Source organism: Oncorhynchus mykiss, chromosome 17, assembly GCF_057628025.1.
Source record: "Oncorhynchus mykiss isolate SJ-2025 chromosome 17, ASM5762802v1, whole genome shotgun sequence".
Taxonomy (NCBI): domain Eukaryota; kingdom Metazoa; phylum Chordata; class Actinopteri; order Salmoniformes; family Salmonidae; genus Oncorhynchus; species Oncorhynchus mykiss.
Genome location: NC_143038.1, coordinates 13010129 through 13028279, shown reverse-complemented (window position 1 = coordinate 13028279; position 18151 = coordinate 13010129). Strand labels below are relative to the sequence as shown.

At 43.3% G+C, this 18151-nt stretch overlaps 2 protein-coding genes across 2 annotated transcripts in view; one reads left to right on the top strand and one right to left on the bottom strand.

Moving 5' to 3' along the window:
- Positions 1-5303, top strand: part of pus10 (pseudouridine synthase 10) — a 14336-nt gene extending 9033 nt beyond the window's left edge. The window contains exons 6-18 of the mRNA XM_021568130.3: positions 60-174; positions 586-662; positions 878-923; positions 1130-1194; positions 1288-1373; positions 1602-1727; positions 2395-2451; positions 2543-2619; positions 2891-2946; positions 3041-3158; positions 3349-3491; positions 3673-3772; positions 4069-5303. Coding sequence (XP_021423805.3) covers positions 60-174; positions 586-662; positions 878-923; positions 1130-1194; positions 1288-1373; positions 1602-1727; positions 2395-2451; positions 2543-2619; positions 2891-2946; positions 3041-3158; positions 3349-3491; positions 3673-3772; positions 4069-4107 — 1105 coding nt within the window. The 3' untranslated portion in view covers positions 4108-5303. The remainder of the gene's footprint in view (positions 1-59; positions 175-585; positions 663-877; positions 924-1129; positions 1195-1287; positions 1374-1601; positions 1728-2394; positions 2452-2542; positions 2620-2890; positions 2947-3040; positions 3159-3348; positions 3492-3672; positions 3773-4068) is intronic.
- Positions 5302-18151, bottom strand: LOC110493716 (RAC-gamma serine/threonine-protein kinase). Its single transcript, XM_036949717.2, has 13 exons — positions 17834-18151; positions 15878-16003; positions 13993-14104; positions 11816-11963; positions 11544-11675; positions 10924-10989; positions 10562-10630; positions 9987-10109; positions 9640-9768; positions 8682-8896; positions 8008-8095; positions 7550-7652; positions 5302-7236 (listed from the first exon to the last, which is right to left on the bottom strand). The coding sequence occupies exons 1-13, from the start codon at positions 17877-17879 to the stop codon at positions 7151-7153; spliced, it is 1443 nt and encodes a 480-aa protein (XP_036805612.1). The 5' UTR covers positions 17880-18151; the 3' UTR covers positions 5302-7150.

Sequence of the window (18151 nt, the reverse complement as noted above, 5' to 3'; positions counted from 1 at the left end):
CATCGACCTTAGGGGTTTTTAATACTTTAATTAGTTATGTTGAATTTGTTACCAAACAGGGAGAAGTCTATGTGCCTCGATATGGATGATGTCATCCAGGTGAAGGAGGCTTTCAAGTGGACCATGCAGGGTCTGGTGTCCAAAGAGCTGGGGGGCATACCTGTGGTGACCAAGGTCAGTGACCCATGACCCGGAAGTAGCCATACAGTAGCCTCACTTGCTGATGGGTCAGACACCGCTGTTGAAAAAGACTTGTCATACAGTTACGATATAATGCACTACTTGTGTCTATAGCAATAACCTGTAATGAGCTAGCCTGGTCCCAGATCTGTTTGTGGCCTTGTCAAGTCAATTGCTATTGACAAGAAAAACATGACCGGGAGTTGACATGGCGGCACAAACCGACTTGCACTCAGGCTAGTACTGTGATAAGTGTTCTCTCAGTAAACTTACCCTGGTAAAATGAAGGCAAATAGATCAAATGTAAGTGACAAAATTATATGAATTCCTGAAGGGATTTAATTTTTATTCTGGATTTTTTTTGTTCTATTTGTATTACATTTTATTTTCCTCTTCGTCCCACAGATCAATCGACAAACTGAACAGTTTGAGGTGGGCGTGGGGTTTACACACCCAGAGACAGACTCAGACTGCCACTTCCTGTAAGTCCTCCAATCGCACTACTCAGGGAATAGATAAGATGAATAGATTGACTAGACAGCTAGAGGGAGGGAGGGAGGGATGGATGGATGGATGGATGGACGGACTTGCGGAAGGAATGATTGACTGACTGATAGCAAAATACATGTAATATTGAATGTAATGTAGCATTTTTATTAAACTACATTCTACTTCTCTGCTTTATTCTTGCAATCAGGGCTAGCATCTGTTCAGACTGCTTCAGACCAACTAAGAACAAACAGGTGAGTGAAAAAGCCAATTGGAGCCATGTCACGTGACATTTGAGCAAAATGGGTCGTTGGGATAAATGGTTTTGATAAGTTCTGTAAATGTCTTCGTCCAATTGCTTTTTTGTTACCAATGGCGACATACCGCTCATTCTTTGTCATTCCATATCTCTCTGTGTTACTGTCTTTTCTCTGATCTCTAGTTTATTGTCTCACAACAGAATGTCTTCACTAGAATGGCCGTGGTCAAAGCCCTCGAGAAGGTTTCTGATGAGAAGTTTCTAAAGTAAGTAATCACGTTATTCTTGCTTCACTCTTTTGAGGGAACTCACAATCTAACTACATGTATTGCTTAATGATATTTATTTTCTCTCTCTAGAAAGTTCCCCTGTCCCCCTACAAGGCCAGCAAGCAAATGCATCGCTCAAGACGTCCAGTGTCTTCACGTTTCTATATTTGTGGCGGGTAAGGTTGTTTATGACATCCCTTTTAGATGATTTGAACAAAAGGAGGGCTTTCAGATTATCAAGAGTAGGGTCCGTTCACTTTACACTTCAGGAATGTATTCTGTTGGGGGCGAATCCTAACATCCACTTAGGTAAGTCAAATTTTCACTTAGTTAGGATTAACCCTTCATGCCTTGGGATTTTAGGGTTTGAATTGACTCCTTTATGTTTGTCCCTGTGTTTTTAGGGAGGTACAACAAGTTCTCCCGCACCCTGCCCCAGACCCCCTGGGTGATTGACGGAGAGAGGAGGATGGAGTCCTCGGTGGAGGAGCTAATCGCTGCCCCCCTCCTCTCCTCTTTCCGGGCCGAGGGTGAGCATATACTGGGTGGTGTTCAGAAGGCCAAACCGTAGCAAAATGTTTTGCAACAGGAAACAAAAATATGTGTGCTTATTGGATGAGTTCAGGTAGAACTTCCTTGTTTCGCTCTGTTTCTAAATGTTTTCTCCTTACTGAACCTGGTAGGCTCTACAAATTATTACCTTGTGATAGACAGAGCATAGAGATAGGTAGATGGCCCAAAAGCCTCTTTTAGCATGGGCAGCGCCATTGAGAACTTTCACCATTTTGAAGTAGTCAACTGGTGGGACTTCCTATGGGTTAATGAAGAATCACATGATTCCATCCAGGTCATCAGAAGGGATTAGCCAATGAATTATACTCGTGAGCAAACATGCCATAGCTGCAGGTGGTAGTCAATCAGCAACCTTGGCTTCATACCTGCTCAAACACACTACAGGTAGCAGTATGCACCCTTTCAGTTCTTTTGCCAATTCATAGAAGTAGAAGAAGAAGAAAATAGACTAATTCAAAAGAGATGGCCTAAATGGCACTGCCCATGCTCTCACTGATGCCATAATGGGACAGATCCAATGTCTATCTAAATCAATGAGAAAGACAGATCCAAAAGAACACACTGGTGAATGAATCTGGTATCTCAAGTAATGTCTTTCTCCTCTTGTCCTTCTGGTCTTCGCAGGGTTTAATTTCTCCTCCTCAGGAAGAGAGGACGTGGATGTGCGGACACTTGGAAATGGTCAGACACACAACATACATGTATGTTCACACATCCTCAGTCCTTGTTTCCGTCAATGTGTGGTGTAACTTAGGTGTCTCCCCCTTCGCAGGTCGTCCGTTTGCACTGGAGCTGCTAAATCCTCACAGAGCCAGGTTCAATAAGGCAGAGGTCCGACAGCTGCAGGAGGTACACACACAGCGTCTCTGCAGGGTCACACACACACAGCATCTCTGCAGGGTCACACACACACAGCATCTCTGCAGGGTCACACACACACACAGCGTCTCTACAGGGTCACACACACACACACAGCGTCTCTGCAGGGTCACACACACACACAGCGTCTCTGCAGGGTCACACACACACAAAGCGTCTCTGCAGGGTCACACACACACAGCGTCTCTTGCAGGGTCACACACACAGGACTTGACCACAGCCCTATCTTTTCTTCTCACAGACCATCAACCAGTCCTCTGACAAAATCCGAGTACGAGATCTACAGATCGTAAGCAGGTGAGCGACGCAGTAGAAAAATGGGTCTCACTTCTGTCCAGAGACCTAAGAATGATGCTGACAGGTCATACTGTGTGTGTGTGTGTGTGTGTAGAGATGCTATGGGCCACATGAAGGAGGGTGAGGAGGACAAGACCAAGTCGTACACCGCCCTGATATGGACCCAGAAAGCCATCAACAAAGACGACATCACGTTCTTAGAGGAAACCAAAGTGAGTGTTAAATGCTATTTTTAAATGACACATTTGCATATAAAATCAGTGGTTAAACATCTTGGTTGTAGTTTATTTTATGGTATGTGTTCTATAATCTTTGGTTTACTCATTCAGTGTAAACAGTACCTTAAAATAAAGTTCTGCCTACCTACGGTATGTGTTGATATTCTTTGGCTTGGTTATATAGGAGTTGAAGCTAGCTCAGAAGACGCCACTAAGAGTGTTGCATCGCAGGCCGCTCGCCGTCAGAGAGCGCGTCATCCACACCATGAGTACATGCTTCCTGGACGCGCATCACTTCCACCTGAAGCTGCGCACGCAGGCAGGGACGTATCCTTTACACAGAACGAAGCGAAACAGTGCGATACACCAATAGTCATACACAAACCCACACAAGAAGGGAGGTGTTAAGGTTGAGACACATTCACAGTTATATACTTACACACACAATAACACAGATTGTTTTATCTTGAACAACTCACCGAATGTCTTTTACCTTAGCTGTTCCCAGTTACATCAAGGAGTTTGTCCACGGAGACTTTGGTCGCACCAAACCCAATCTGTGTGATCTGCTGAAGACTGAGACTGATATCCTAGAGCTGGACGTTGAGGTGGGTATTTTAGAAAGTTGACAATAAATGTATCTAGCTTTTTGTGGGATATTAAAATAAGACGCAGTGCACGGGGATTATTGTATTAAAAATATTGAGACACAGTTGAAAGGTGAATCATTTAAAGGGATAAAGCCATTTTACTTATTTCGATATTGGTTTCCTTAACTTGAAAGCAGTCTGTGCTTTCAAGCTAAGGAAACAAATATAGGAAATTGCCGAATTATGATTGAACATGCAGGTGACTCAAAAGGGTTCTTTTGAGTTTAGTCTTTCTCTCTCTGTGTGTTCCTCAGTCTGTAGATGTGGACTGGCCACCCTCCATCCCGGAGTGAGCCTCATCTCACTGATGCTGTTGGGGATGCCAAAAGGAGCCCTAGTTCTGATGGGCCATACCTTCACCTATTCGACCCCCACCACCACCAACTCTGTTTAGCTCAGTTCCACTGATCTCTAGATGATATGGATAGTGTCAATATATTTGTTTGTTTTTGAGGTCAATACAGATGATTTTGAAATGACTGAATCTGTGCAGCACGTGCGCTGAGCTGAGGCCTTGAACTGATCTTAGATATGTCTTTGAGAGCCATAGCAGGGACTGGGTGTGAATGGCATTGCTGATGGAAAGAACTACAATCCAAGTTAATTGCACCCTGGTGTCCCAAGTCTGAATTAGTCCCTTATTAGCAGAGGATGAAAAGCAGAAGTGTTTCAGCCCTCCAGGACAGACATTGAACAGCCCTTTTATAGAGCATCGCAGTAGTATATGGTCAGTATTTGTGTATTTTCCTCAGTTAATTTAGACGTTTTTGTTCAGCCTTAAAATCTATTTACCCATGGATTGTCCCATAGGCAAAAGTAATGCTATACTTTTTTGTGATGTCTCCCATCAGCATAATGTTCCCCATTGTACATCCCATCCAAATAAAGGCCTGGGTTATGTTGTTGTGCACACAAAGGAATACTTTTTGGAACAGAAAACCAAAAATGTTGCTTCATTTTGAACAAGTCCACAAGTGTTTTATGTTAAGGAAACTTCAGGATCTACTGCCCTGGAATCACAAGAACTCGTGGATAACATTTGTCTCTTTGTGCCATTTGAAGGGAGTTGCTAACTAGCGTTAGCACAATGACTGGAAGAGTATGGGTAGCAGATACTAAAGACTTGTGGTGAACAGAGTCACAGACCTTTGCATCGTTCAAGACTGGTGCTTTTTGAGGTGTTGAAGTTGAGAATTTGCCATTGTTATGTAAATGAAAGCTAAAAAAAGTACCCGGGGCCCAGTGAGACACTGGTAGCGGCCTGTGTAGATGGAAAAAGAAATGCTGTGCCTTTTGGGTAAAACACGGGTAAATCTGTCAGTGGGAATGCGCCAGTAGTTTCTTCCTCCCGGTTTGTTTTATTTTGTTTGGTTCCTAATGAACATGACCCTGGATGAGAACATTGTTTAGGGAATTGCTTTCCAAAGGGAACACACTCATTGAAATATCAGAAGGGCGATAAAAATAAAAAGATTTACACCATGAAAAACCCTGAAATGTATTCTTTAATTTAATTCAAAATAAATACTACCACGGCAATGCAAGTCCACTATTGGGTTCTTGCCCTAATGTTTTGGTAAGAAAACAAACAGGCAAACAATCAAAAAACAATTGGATAAAAAAACGACTTTAGTAATGCATCCAACAATATCATCCTTCAGCGACTGAAAGAGAGGTGCCTTTTTGACTCTGAACAAGACTGGGTAACACTGCCTAGAGTGACAAACATAAATAAAACTAGTACTATGGTACAAAAAAAAGAAAGGGGGGGAGAGAATGGTAACAACCTGATGTAACCATATCACTGCAGAATTGACCATGGTCCCATTTGAAAGGGAAAAATAAAACAGTACAATGGGTGTCAATCCATTCGACCAACAGCGAAAAGAGGTCTTATCTCCATGGAAACCTCTTCTGAACAGACAGGTCGAGGCGACGATGACACCCACAAAATGGGAGCTTCCAGCCAGTCTTTAACATTGTAGTTTACGTTGTTTTAACCCAAAACGTAGCTCTCAGTCTTCCTTTTCCTCCGGTCTTGGTTCTCGTCAGCAAGCTTGAAGTACAGTCACACACACAAGTTCATGTCTGGCCAAGACGCCACTAAGAACAAAAAAAGGCATTGCATATTTACATCACAAAAGGTGGGGGGGGAACTGCTTTCCTTTTCTCTCTCCATTCTCACACAGTTCTCATCCTATCATCATACACAAGTATATTCATGGCTCAGTTTCACATGATCTGTGGCCCAACATGGTTAGAAATTATTGATGCCTTCCGCCCACCTTGTCGATTTGGGAAGAAAACCAAGGGTGTGTGTGTGTGATTGATGGGGAGATAATGCTTTTTTTTTTTTTTTTACAGATACAGATTTCATAGTCTGTCACAAGTCATATCAGCAGAGCTCAGAGCTGGCTCTGATGTTAGTGTGTGTGTGTGATGACAGCACAAGGTGGACCTGTATAAGCCACATTCCTTGTGTAAATATCCATACCACTATTTTTTCTATAGCTATGAAAATAAGTTATTAAATCAAATGACTGTGGAAAAAGATGCAAAAAAGGCTTGTATATTCATAGTAGCTTTTCCCTGATGGGTGTGTAAAGCTAAACTGGTAGCTGAGTTGAATGCGGTTGTGCTCTGTGTTGCCTGAGTGAACCGTGCAGTATCTGGCAGTTTAGTGTTTCTGTCAAACAATAACCAAGTAGAAATCTCTGGCTGAAAAAGAAAAGGTCAAAAAGGATGAAAAGAAATAACACTGACAATGAAATTGGAATGAAAGAAACTCCGTCAGTTCTGTCTTTTTTGTTGTTTTTAGTAGACAGTGATTCTCGTTGCCATGGGATTGGAGAATGTGCGCCGCCATGGCATTGTATATGAGAAAAATAATAGTTTGAATGAACCACGAGCCCCCCGACCCAAACCCTGTCTGTATGATACGAAACATCTGCACACGTAAGGCAACATTTTTGGTTTTGTTCCCTAGAACGGCTCTTCCAAACCAAGTGCAAAAAAGTTGAAAATCAAATAAAAAACGGACAAAGAACGTAACAGGTCGACAACCTAATACTGACGGATAAAAATACATAACAAAAACATTGCCTTCTGCAGTATATAGCGTTGAAAATGTAAGATACTTTTTTTTTGTGTGGAGAGACCAGCTTGAGTCTATCCCACTGTGCAAAACCCCTTTTATAGTCCCTAAAAAGACGACTTCTCCCAGTCTGCACTTGAATACAGAGAAGGAGAAAAGAGGGGAGACTTTTCCTAAAATGGCTACGTGTTTTCCTCGAAACGGCGGGGGGGGGGGCGATACTGGCTGACTGGCAATGACTTTCACTCCCGTCCACTGGCCGAATACGAGAATTGTGGGAAATGAGGCCTCCGTTCGCTGTCACCCTCGCCCATCCCGTCTTCATCATCTGCAGAAAGAGAGAAATGGGAGGGGGAGAATGACAGGTACGTCTGGGCTCAATAACAAACTTAATTAAGTTAAGGCTGTTATAACCTGCAATTAAGTTTCATTACTTAGATGTACTTGAGTAACAGTTTTATCTTAGAATAATCACTAAATAACACCCAACAAGTCAACAGACTAATCATCCTTTCAAATAGTAATTGCTGTGTATCATATGCTACGAATGGACCTGTCCGTTTGCGATGGAGTCTATGGCAGAAAACCCCTATTCAAAAAAAGTGGGCTGACCCGTGCTTAGGGAGCCGACGGACACTTACATTTTTCCGGGGGAGTGATGGTGATCGTCTGTGCCGTGAACTCCTCATCAAAATACCGGGTGTCCGTCTCTGAGGAGACCTGGGGCATGAAGGGGGGGACCAACTAGGGGAGAGGGAGGGGACACCGTTGTCACATGTAATATATAATTGATATGCCATTTAGCAGACGCTTTTATCCAAAGCCACTGACATTAGTGCGTGCATACATTTTTGTATCGGTGACCTTAGCAGGAATCAAACCAAAGATCTTGACATCATGCTTAATCAACTGAGCCACACAGGACCACAGTGACATACTAATGTCCGTGCCTCGTGTGACATGTCAATATTTGCATATTTGACTGGAAGAACGCTAGTCATTTTGACCTGCATGGAATAGTCCGAATTTGTTCAAGTCAGTGGGAGAGCACAGAAATCGTGAAATCGTACACGTAAGTGGTCAAGTGAAGAAGACTCACCTTTTTGTCGTAGACGTCTTGCCAGTCTACTGCCACAAAAAAACTGTGGCGCATTATCTCCTTTGCGTCGTCTGGACCGCCACCGAGTCTGTCGGAAATTTTTTTTAAACGTACAAATGTGAACACTTTCTAGAAAGCTTGTCGTGGAACATGAGCTAGGTGCAAATCCTGGAATAGCATCATGTGGTGAATGAGAGAATGTTCTCCCTTGGGTTTTCCACTAACCTAGCAGCCTCTCAAGCTTTTTCATCAAGCTTGAGTGACAAAAGGCTTTGTATGAGAGCGATAAACAAATGAAAACAAATGCGGTAAGGTAGTATTTCATAAAGTAGGATCAGCGTGAGCCAGTAACTCCTATACAAAAACAATACTAAATTATGGGAAGTTACAGTCGAGGGCTGGTTAGCTGATTAGCATGAGTCAATAACCCATTTCAAGTTGATCTGTTATGAAGTAGGAAATGCATTGTGTCAAAACTATTTGGCAGAGTTTGTTGGCTGATCAATGACCCAGCTTCGTATAATCCCCCACTGGAGCCTTGGTGTGTGTGTTGTTCTGTATGTGTACCTGTGCCTCTGTGTGTACATCTCTCTTGCTTCAGTGCATGCATGCAACGCACTGTCTGTCTGTGTGTGTCCGAGCGTCTGTTTCTAGCCCTCTCTGTGTGTCTGTACCGTTTGTTGGGGTCCTTGATGAGCAGGCCAGAGAGCAGAGACTTGGAGTCAGAGGAGAGCGTGCGCGGAAACTTGATCTCCTCCATGAGGATCAGCTCGAACAGCTTCTCGTGGTCCTGGTTGTAGAAGGGCAGCCGGCCGCACATCATCTCATACATGACCACGCCCAGACCCCACCAGTCCACCGCCCGGCCGTAGTCATTATCCTCCAGCACCTAGCATAGCATAGGGACATCACACAGTGCGTTTTACCCACTTCATATGTATATACTGTACTCTAGTCAAGGCTCATCCTATATAACAACTGCATATATATTGTCCATAATGTTTATACACACCACCACATACATATATATTTCAGACTGACATTGCTTGTTCTGATATTTCCTCTTTTTATTTGGGGGACTTCTGTGTATTGTTCGGTATTACTACACTGATGGAGCTAGGAACACAAGCATTTCGCTGCACCTGCGATAACGTGAAAAATAGGTGTACGTGACCAATAACACTACATTTTATTAGTATGTGACTTTGGGAGCATGGAGCAATGGGCGTCCACCATCGGGGCCCACTCGGGAGCATAGGCCGTCCACCATCAGGGCCCCCTCGGGAGCCTAGGCCGTCCACCATCGGGGCCCCCTCGGGAGCCTAGGCCGTCCACCATCGGGGCCCCCTCGGGAGCCTAGGCCGTCCACCATCGGGGCCCCCTCGGGAGCCTAGGCCGTCCACCATCGGGGCCCCCTCGGGAGCATACAGCATTCATAACGTTCTTCTCTCCACCTCACTCTTTTCCGTGCATTGCTTTTGACTCTTGCCAGTCGATCCCCGCTTTACTCAGCATTAGTATGTAGTTAGTATATATTAGACACATAGAATATTTCCTCCCATAAGAAAACCTGGATATATCTTACAACATGGCATTTTGGGTAGTGTAGTGTACATCAATGTGAGCTCTGACCTCTGGAGCCAGGTACTCCGGCGTGCCGCAGAAGGTCTTCATGGTGGCCGCATCTGTGATGCCCTCTTTGCAGAGGCCGAAGTCCGTGATCTTGACGTGTCCGTCTTTATCCAGCATCAAGTTCTCCAGCTGCCAATGAGCATAAATACCATATCATATGTTGAATATATGCCCCAATAATATATCCATCCTCAACGGCATGCTCTTTTTACATGGTTTAAGTCAAATTTTCACTTAGTCTCCCATTGGACTTAGTTAGGATTGGAAGTAAGGATTCGCCTCTAAGAGAAGTTGTAGAATGGTGTTATGATAGATATAGAGATGACTGTCCATTTGAATGCATGTACCTTCAGATCGCGGTACACTATCTTGGCAGAGTGAAGGTAGTCTAAAGCGGAGACGATCTCAGCTCCGTAGAATCGCGTGCGGTCTTCAGAGAACACTCGCTCTCTTGACAAATGGAAAAACAGCTGCGGGGGGAATTTATTATTATTTTTTAAACGGGAAAGAAAGGAAAATGGTAAAAACACGTAACAAAATGTAAAATTATTTAAAGTTATGTTAAAATCAAATATATATTTACACATCTGCATATAAAGGTATAGTTCCATTCACTAATATTTCTCTAAAAAAGATGTCCTGGGCCAGTATTCACATATCGTCTCAGAGTAGGAGTGATGATATAAGATCAGTTTTGCCTTTTAAATCAGAATGAATAGGAGGGGAACTTGATCCTAGATCAGCAATCCTAATCTGAGACGGTCCCTGGAAATAATTACTTCGACTCCCGGAAAGAATTCTACATCGTGGAAGAGGAAGGTGCAACTGTCTCAGGGAATCCTCATCAACACACCTACAGTGTCTGGGGGAAAAAAGTGCTCATCTTTCCCCATGTATCTCAGGTAGCACAGGCACCCCTTACCTCTCCTCCGTTTACATACTCCATGACGAAGCACAACCGGTCCTTGGTCTGAAAGGAGTACTTCAGAGACTGGAGAAAAATAAGAGTTGCACCATCGCTGTTGTTTTGTTTCTTTACATCCACACAAACAGATGTTCATATCTAATGACACATGCAACAGTAGAACAGCTTAAACGTTTATTCAATCAGACTTTGCTTTTGACTGAGTCTGTGGATGCATCCCAAGTGGCACCCTATTTCCTATATAGTGCACTACTTTTGATCAGAGCCCTATGGGTGCCATTTGAGACATGGCCTCCAAGTGAATAATACAGGCTTACAGTATAAAGTTTGCCTTTAAGTCTTTGCTAAACAATACTCACGGTTAGGAATGGATGCCGGGTGTTTTTTAACACTCTGCTTTCTGTGAGGGTGTGAGCAACTTCGTCCTGCATTACAAAGAAAGAGAGGAAAATCCAGAAATGGGGGTAGAGAGAGAAAGAGAGTGATAGAGAACAGGAGAGAAAGACAGAATGTTAGGATGTAGAAGGTGAAAAGGTGCCAAATGGCGATATCTGCATCCATTCCAACAGGGCTCAGTTCTTTCAACCAGTGTTTCTCGATCTCCAGTCTGTGGGATGGTCAGACACTCATTTAGTCAGTTCTATAGTGCAAGTTTAAATGTACTTCCAAGCAGGAAAAAAAAGTTAGAGCTTGCAGATGTACATGTACACATTACCTCGACTGAAAAATCCGTGCCCACGCATATTGACTCTGTACCGGTACCTCCTGTATATAGCCTCGATACTGTTATTTTACTGCTGCTCTAATTACTTGTTACTTTTATTTTTACTTAACATGCATTTCTCTTAAAACTGCATTGTTGGTTAAGTAAGCATTTCACTGTAAGGTCTACACATGCTGTATTTGGCACATGTGACAAATAAAAATGGATCCCTAGTATAAAATAGGTTGAGAAAAACTGCTTTACACCAGCCAGTACCTTGGCGATGATGACTTCCTTCTTCAGGATCTTCATGGCGTAATACGTTCCGCTCGCCTTCTCCTTCACCAGAATGACTTTCCCAAAAGTGCCTTTGCCCAGTAGTTTCAGATAGTCAAAGTCATTCATTGTCTGTCAGAGAGGAGAGAAGATGAAAGTACAGGAGAAAAGAGAAGAGAAGCCTTCATTGAGATGAGAGAGACAATCTTGGTTGGTGTTTACGTGCCTATCTACCAATGTATGACCTGTGCTCAGTCCCCAGGGTGGCTCACCTTCCGTTTGTGTTGGCTGGTGGAGGTGTCCATCTCCTCCTCGTTGACCTCGTTCTCGATCTGCGACGTGGGGCTGCACAGGCTCCCCTCCTCCTCCTGCTTGGCCAGGGAGTCAGCCACCATCTGGATGGCCTCGGCCCACTCATCCCTGGAACCAACCAACAGCAGCTCACTTTAATACACTGCTACACCGTGTGTGTGGGTGTGTGTGTGTGTGAGAGAGAGAGATGTATGTATGTATGCATGTACAGTGCCTTGCGAAAGTATTCGGCCCCCTTGAACTTTGCGACCTTTTGCCACATTTCAGGCTTCAAACATAAAGATATAAAACTGTATTTTTTTGTGAAGAATCAACAACAAGTGGGACACAATCATGAAGTGGAACGACATTTATTGGATATTTCAAACTTTTTTAACAAATCAAAAACTGAAAAATTGGGCGTGCAAAATTATTCAGCCCCTTTACTTTCAGTGCAGCAAACTCTCTCCAGAAGTTCAGTGAGGATCTCTGAATGATCCAATGTTGACCTAAATGACTAATGATGATAAATACAATCCACCTGTGTGTAATCAAGTCTCCGTATGAATGCACCTGCGCTGTGATAGTCTCAGAGGTCCGTTAAAAGCGCAGAGAGCATCATGAAGAACAAGGAACACACCAGGCAGGTCCGAGATACTGTTGTAAAGAAGTTTAAAGCCGGATTTGGATACAAAAAGATTTCCCAAGCTTTAAACATCCCAAGGAGCACTGTGCAAGCGATAATATTGAAATGGAAGGAGTATCAGACCACTGCAAATCTACCAAGACCTGGCCGTCCCTCTAAACTTTCAGCTCATACAAGGAGAAGACTGATCAGAGATGCAGCCAAGAGGCCCATGATCACTCTGGATGAACTGCAGAGATCTACAGCTGAGGTGGGAGACTCTGTCCATAGGACAACAATCAGTTGTATATTGCACAAATCTGGCCTTTATGGAAGAGTGGAAAGAAGAAAGCCATTTCTAAAAGATATCCATAAAAAGTGTAGTTTAAAGTTTGCCACAAGACACCTGGGAGACACACCAAACATGTGAAAGAAGGTGCTCTGGTCAGATGAAACCAAAATTGAACTTTTTGGCAACAATGCAAAACGTTATGTTTGGCGTAAAAGCAACACAGCTGAACACACCATCCCCACTGTCAAACATGGTGGTGGCAGCATCATGGTTTGGGCCTGCTTTTCTTCAGCAGGGACAGGGAAGATGGTTAAAATTGATGGAAAGATGGATGGAGTCAAATACAGGACCATTCTGGAAGAAAACCTGATGGAGTCTGCAAAAGACCTGAGACTGGGACGGAGATTTGTCTTCCAACAAGACAATGATCCAAAACATAAAGCAAAATCTACAATGGAATGGTTCAAAAATAAACATATCCAGGTGTTAGAATGGCCAAGTCAAAGTCCAGACCTGAATCCAATCGAGAATCTGTGGAAAGAACTGAAAACTGCTGTTCACAAATGCTCTCCATCCAACCTCACTGAGCTCGAGCTGTTTTGCAAGTAGGAATGGGAAACAATTTCAGTCTCTCGATGTGCAAAACTGATAGAGACATACCCCAAGCGACTTACAGCTGTAATTGCAGCAAAAGGTGGCGCTACAAAGTATTAATTTAAGGGGGCTGAATAATTTTGCACGGCCAATTTCAGTTTTTGATTTGTTAAAAAAGTTTGAAATATCTAATAAATGTCGTTCCACTTCATGGTTGTGTCCCACTTGTTGTTGATTCTTCACAAAAAAATACAGTTTTATATCTTTATGTTTGAAGCCTGAAATGTGGCAAAAGGTCGCAAAGTTCAAGGGGGCCGATTACTTTCACAAGGCACTGTATGTATGCATGCTGAGGATAGCACACATTTAGAAAAGTGCAGGGTACAAAACAAATGCCATGGAGAAATCTAGAGACATACCCCCATTCTGTCTGGATGCTCCCGTGGTTTGCTAAAACTAGTTACGTCAAAACATGCAACTGCTGCTGTGGAAGTTTTATGTTTAGATGAATACGTTTTAGCAGCATCTAAACAGTGTTTAGGTATTTCACTTCATTTTTCAATGGCGGTTTCCCTAAAAGCAAAATATTGAGGAGGCAAGGCTGTAGTAGAGGGAGAGAGGAGGGAGTGAGAGACAGGGTGACCCACCTCTCATCAGGCGTGTCCACATGGAATGTCCTCTCAATAACCGTGGTCCACTGCAAACAGCGGATGATGAACGTGTTGGGCTTGGGCCGCTCCGTCTTCATCAGCTGACATTCTGAGGAGAGAGAGAGAAAGAGGGTGTAGAGAAGGAGAGAGGGAAGTAAGAGGGAGAGCGAGGTGGGAGAGATAGAAGGTAAAAAATAAAATAAAGCATCACAGAATATAGTGTTGTACTATATTCAAGTACCACTACTTAGCTCTGAACGTTTGACAGGAACACATTGGCTCTAGGGAGTGCACACTGCCTAACATAGGAACCTTCATTGATATTTTAAATGATGAAATGTCAAATGTAGTACAGTGCCTTTGGAAAGTATTCAGACCCCTTGACTTTTCCCACATTTTGTTACATTACAGCCTTTTATAAAATGTATTAAATAGTTTTTTCCCCTTCAATCTACACACAATACCCCATAATGACAAAGCAAAAACATTATACATTTTTGCTAATTTATTACAAACTGAAATATCACATTTACATAGGTATTCACACCATTTTTGGTAGCAATTACAGCCTCGAGTCTTCTTGGGTATATAAGCTTAGCACACCTGTATTTGGGAATTTATCGCATTCTTCTCTGCAGATGCTCTCAAGCTCTGTCAGGTTGGATGGGGAGCGTTGCTGCACAGCTATTTTCAGGTCTCTCCAGAGATGTTTGATCGGGTTCAAGTCCGGGCTCTGGCTGGGCCACTCAAGGACATTCAGAGACTTGTCCCGAAGTCACTCCTGCGTTGTCTTGGCTGTGTGCTTAGGGACGTTGTCCTGTTGCAAGTTGAACCGTTGCCCCAGTCTGAGGTCCTGAGCAGGTTTTCATCAAGGATCTATTTGTACTTTGCTCCTTTCATCTTTCCTTCGATCCTGATTCCTGACTAGTCTCCCAGTCCCTGCCGCTGAAAAACATCTTCACAGAATGATGCTGCCACCATCATCATGCTTCACCGTAGGGATGGTGCCAGGTTTCCTCCAGATGTGATGCTTGGCATTCAGGACAATGAGTTCAATCTTGGCTTCATCAGACCAGAGAATCTTGTTTCTCATGGACAGTCTATGTGCCTTTTGGAAAACTCCAAGCGGGCTGTCATGTGCCTTTTACTGAGGAGTGGCTTAGGTCTGGCCACTCTACCATAAAGGTCTGATTGGTGGAGTGCTGCAGAGATGGGAGAATCTTCCAGAAGGACAACCATCTCCAGAGAGGAACTTGCATTCTGTCAGAGTGACCATCAGGTTCGTGGTCACATCCCTGACCAAGGCCCTTCTCCCCCGATCGATCAGTTTGGCTGGGTGGTCAGCTCTAGGAAGAGTCTTGGTGGTTCCAAACTTGTTCCATTTAAGAATGATGGGAGGGCATTGTGTTCTTGGGGACCTTCAATGCTGCAGAAATGTGTTGGTACCCTTCCCAGATCTGTGCCTCGACACAATCCTTTCTCGGAGCACTACAAACAATTTCTTCGACCTCGTGGCTTGGTTTTTGCTCTGACATGCACTGTCAACTGTGGGACCTATTCTTAATACATTTGCAAAAAATTAGAACAACCTATTTTGCTTTGTCATTATGGGGTATTGTGTAGGATTTTTTATTGATTTAATCAATTTTAGAATAAAATGTGGAAAAAGTCAAGGGGTCTGAATACTTTCCAAAGGCAATGTATATTGTAATACTATACACCCAACACACCAAGGGGCAGTTTCCCGGGACAGATTAAACCCAGTCCTGGACTCAATCATTTTCTATGGAGATTCTCCATTTTGCTTGCTTTTTATTCTGTGTCTGAGAAACAGCCCCCAAATGGTCTAAAATGGAGACTGACAAAGGTGAGGAGGACCTACTTGCTACAGAGAAGTTATTGAGGGGATAGGCCAGGTCTGCGTCCTGGGGTTTGTCTTTGTAGCCGATGAAGGATCCGTCGGTCTTCAGCAGGAAGTAACGCGGCCTCCAGTTCTTTATGTACTCACCTGCAACAAGTCCAGCAGGGATTGGTTCATACTGGAAACTTAGCTTATCAGTTTTTATAGTTACTGACTGACTGACTGGCTGGCTGCAGCAGTGATCAGACCTTCGCTGCATCCTAAATGGCAATCTTCCCTTTATAGTGCCAGGGCTATGGGCCCTGGACAAAAGTAGTGTATTATAAAGGGAATGTGATGCCATCTGGGATGTACCCTTATGTACGGCTTTAAGTAAGTGCATTTTCATTCAACAGTATGGCACGATTCATTATGGTTCAAGCAGGTTAATACATAATTAATTAATACGTGAGGGTCCATGCTGGTGTTTTCTTGCAAGATGTCCATGTGGACACTGTTGTAGAAGAGCTCCATCTTGCTAATAGGCTATATGGTATCATTTAAGTTTTTTTTATTTTTTATCCACAAGTGACATAGTGTGCAAAAATACAAGTATAAAATGGATTGTTTGCTACTAGTTTAACTCTAAACCACTTGCTACCCTTCAGTGTTTAGAAGACTGTAACTGAAACAATTCAGTGGCTCCTGAGCTCTGAAAGGAAGGAACTGGAGAGTTAAGCCATCCTCCAAGAGCTCAAATTTGTCTGTGGCAGTGTCACAGCCTGAGGCTAAACAATATATAGACACACACACACACTGCACGCACACACAATCCATGTGTTCAACCAGTCAACACAGCTTAAAATCCTCCATACCACATGCTGTGCATACTAGCTTTAAGTCAGGGGGTTGGAACCGGTTCATGGAACAGAACCGAAAATCGGAAAATAACAAAATTAAACTAAAGTGATCTAAACTGTTCCGGAACAGAACCGTTATATTAAAATCATGGGAATCAGTTAATAATGTTATTTTATGTTCCGGGCATTTTTTTCTGGTCCCATAAAAATGGCAACAAACCGCCTATGCAAAGCCCTTACTTCATCACTCGGAAACGTATTCCCGTGTCGACCTGCCAGCTGGAAATCTTTGCCAGTGTGTGTAGGCTACCTGCCCCTCCGAAGCATAGGCTACTGATGACGTTACAAGTGTGATTCAGAAATTAGGGAGACAGTTTTAATTAGAGAAGAATGGATTAACTTTTTCAATGCTAGTTAAGGATACTAGAGTTATCACGTTTCACATTGGATTAATTAACAACAAAAGTTAAGACGTGTTTTTAATTCTAGTGCAGCTCTGCACACACAAGTTTGTTAGCTAGCTAGCTAGCTAACGTTAGCTCTAGTCCAACATTAAGCCAACTCTAGGAAGTTCAAAGAAATTCAAAGTTCCTTGACAGAAGCCGCTTCTCCGTAGGTATAATTCTGTGGGCCTAATTCAGATAATGCATGTCATAACAAGATGCCCTGCGCTTCAAGACAAGCCTCCTACTCCATCTTCTCTCACCTCAAAATTTCAGTCGCATCTCTCGCCCTGCTCTATCCACACTGATTGGTGAAGTAATTTAATGTTGAACTAAATGTTTTTTTTTATTTTCAGAGGTTTAAAAAGGAACGATATAAACAGTACTTTTTTGTTTCAAACTGGTTCAGAACTTTATTCTGCTGTTTGGAACAGTGGAACGTAACGAAAAAAATAATGGTTCTGTTCAGAACGAAACGATTGGGAAAATGATTTTGGTTCCAACCCCTGGTTATAATAATACAATATTCCATTTATTCCCTTCCCTGTTTGTTTCCATGTTTATGTATATACAGGTATGTGGGAACTGGGGGTGTTTGAAAAGGGGTGTTTGTTTTCTTGATGTGAACTGTGAAAAAATATATATATATTTTCAAAGACTGTAAACATCACCGATCATCAAATCAATCGACTCACCTCTCTTCTGAACCCAGCCTTCCTTGACAACATTTTGGTCGCTCATAGTGGCTTCGCCTTGACCGTCAGCCCAGTGCTCAGACCCAGGGGGGTGGGGGGTCAGCAGTCCTGACCTTGCTGTCTCTTCCTCAGACACACACCCACTCTCCTCTCCTCACTCCGTCTCTGTGTGTGTTGTCTCGGGCCGTCTTTTCCCCAACTCCCTTGGCCCTCTCTTTTTCTTCTCGCTACCTCCTCTCTACTCCTGTTTTCCTCTCACTCTTTACTCCCCTAATCGTCTCTCTCACACTGCCTCTCTTTCACTCTTGTTCTCCACGT

What these genes read in the sequence shown, in the direction of transcription:
- LOC110493716 (XM_036949717.2), bottom strand. Translation starts at nt 17,879, where the DNA reads ATGAGCGACCAAAATGTTGTCAAGGAAGGCTGGGTTCAGAAGAGAG. An exon ending in CAATAACTTCTCTGTAGCAA is followed by an intron (nt 14,105 to 15,877) that starts GTAGGTCCTCCT and finishes CTCTCTCCTCAG; the next exon opens with AATGTCAGCTGATGAAGACG. An exon ending in ATCAAGGACCCCAACAAACG is followed by an intron (nt 8,096 to 8,681) that starts GTACAGACACAC and finishes AATTTCCGACAG; the next exon opens with ACTCGGTGGCGGTCCAGACG.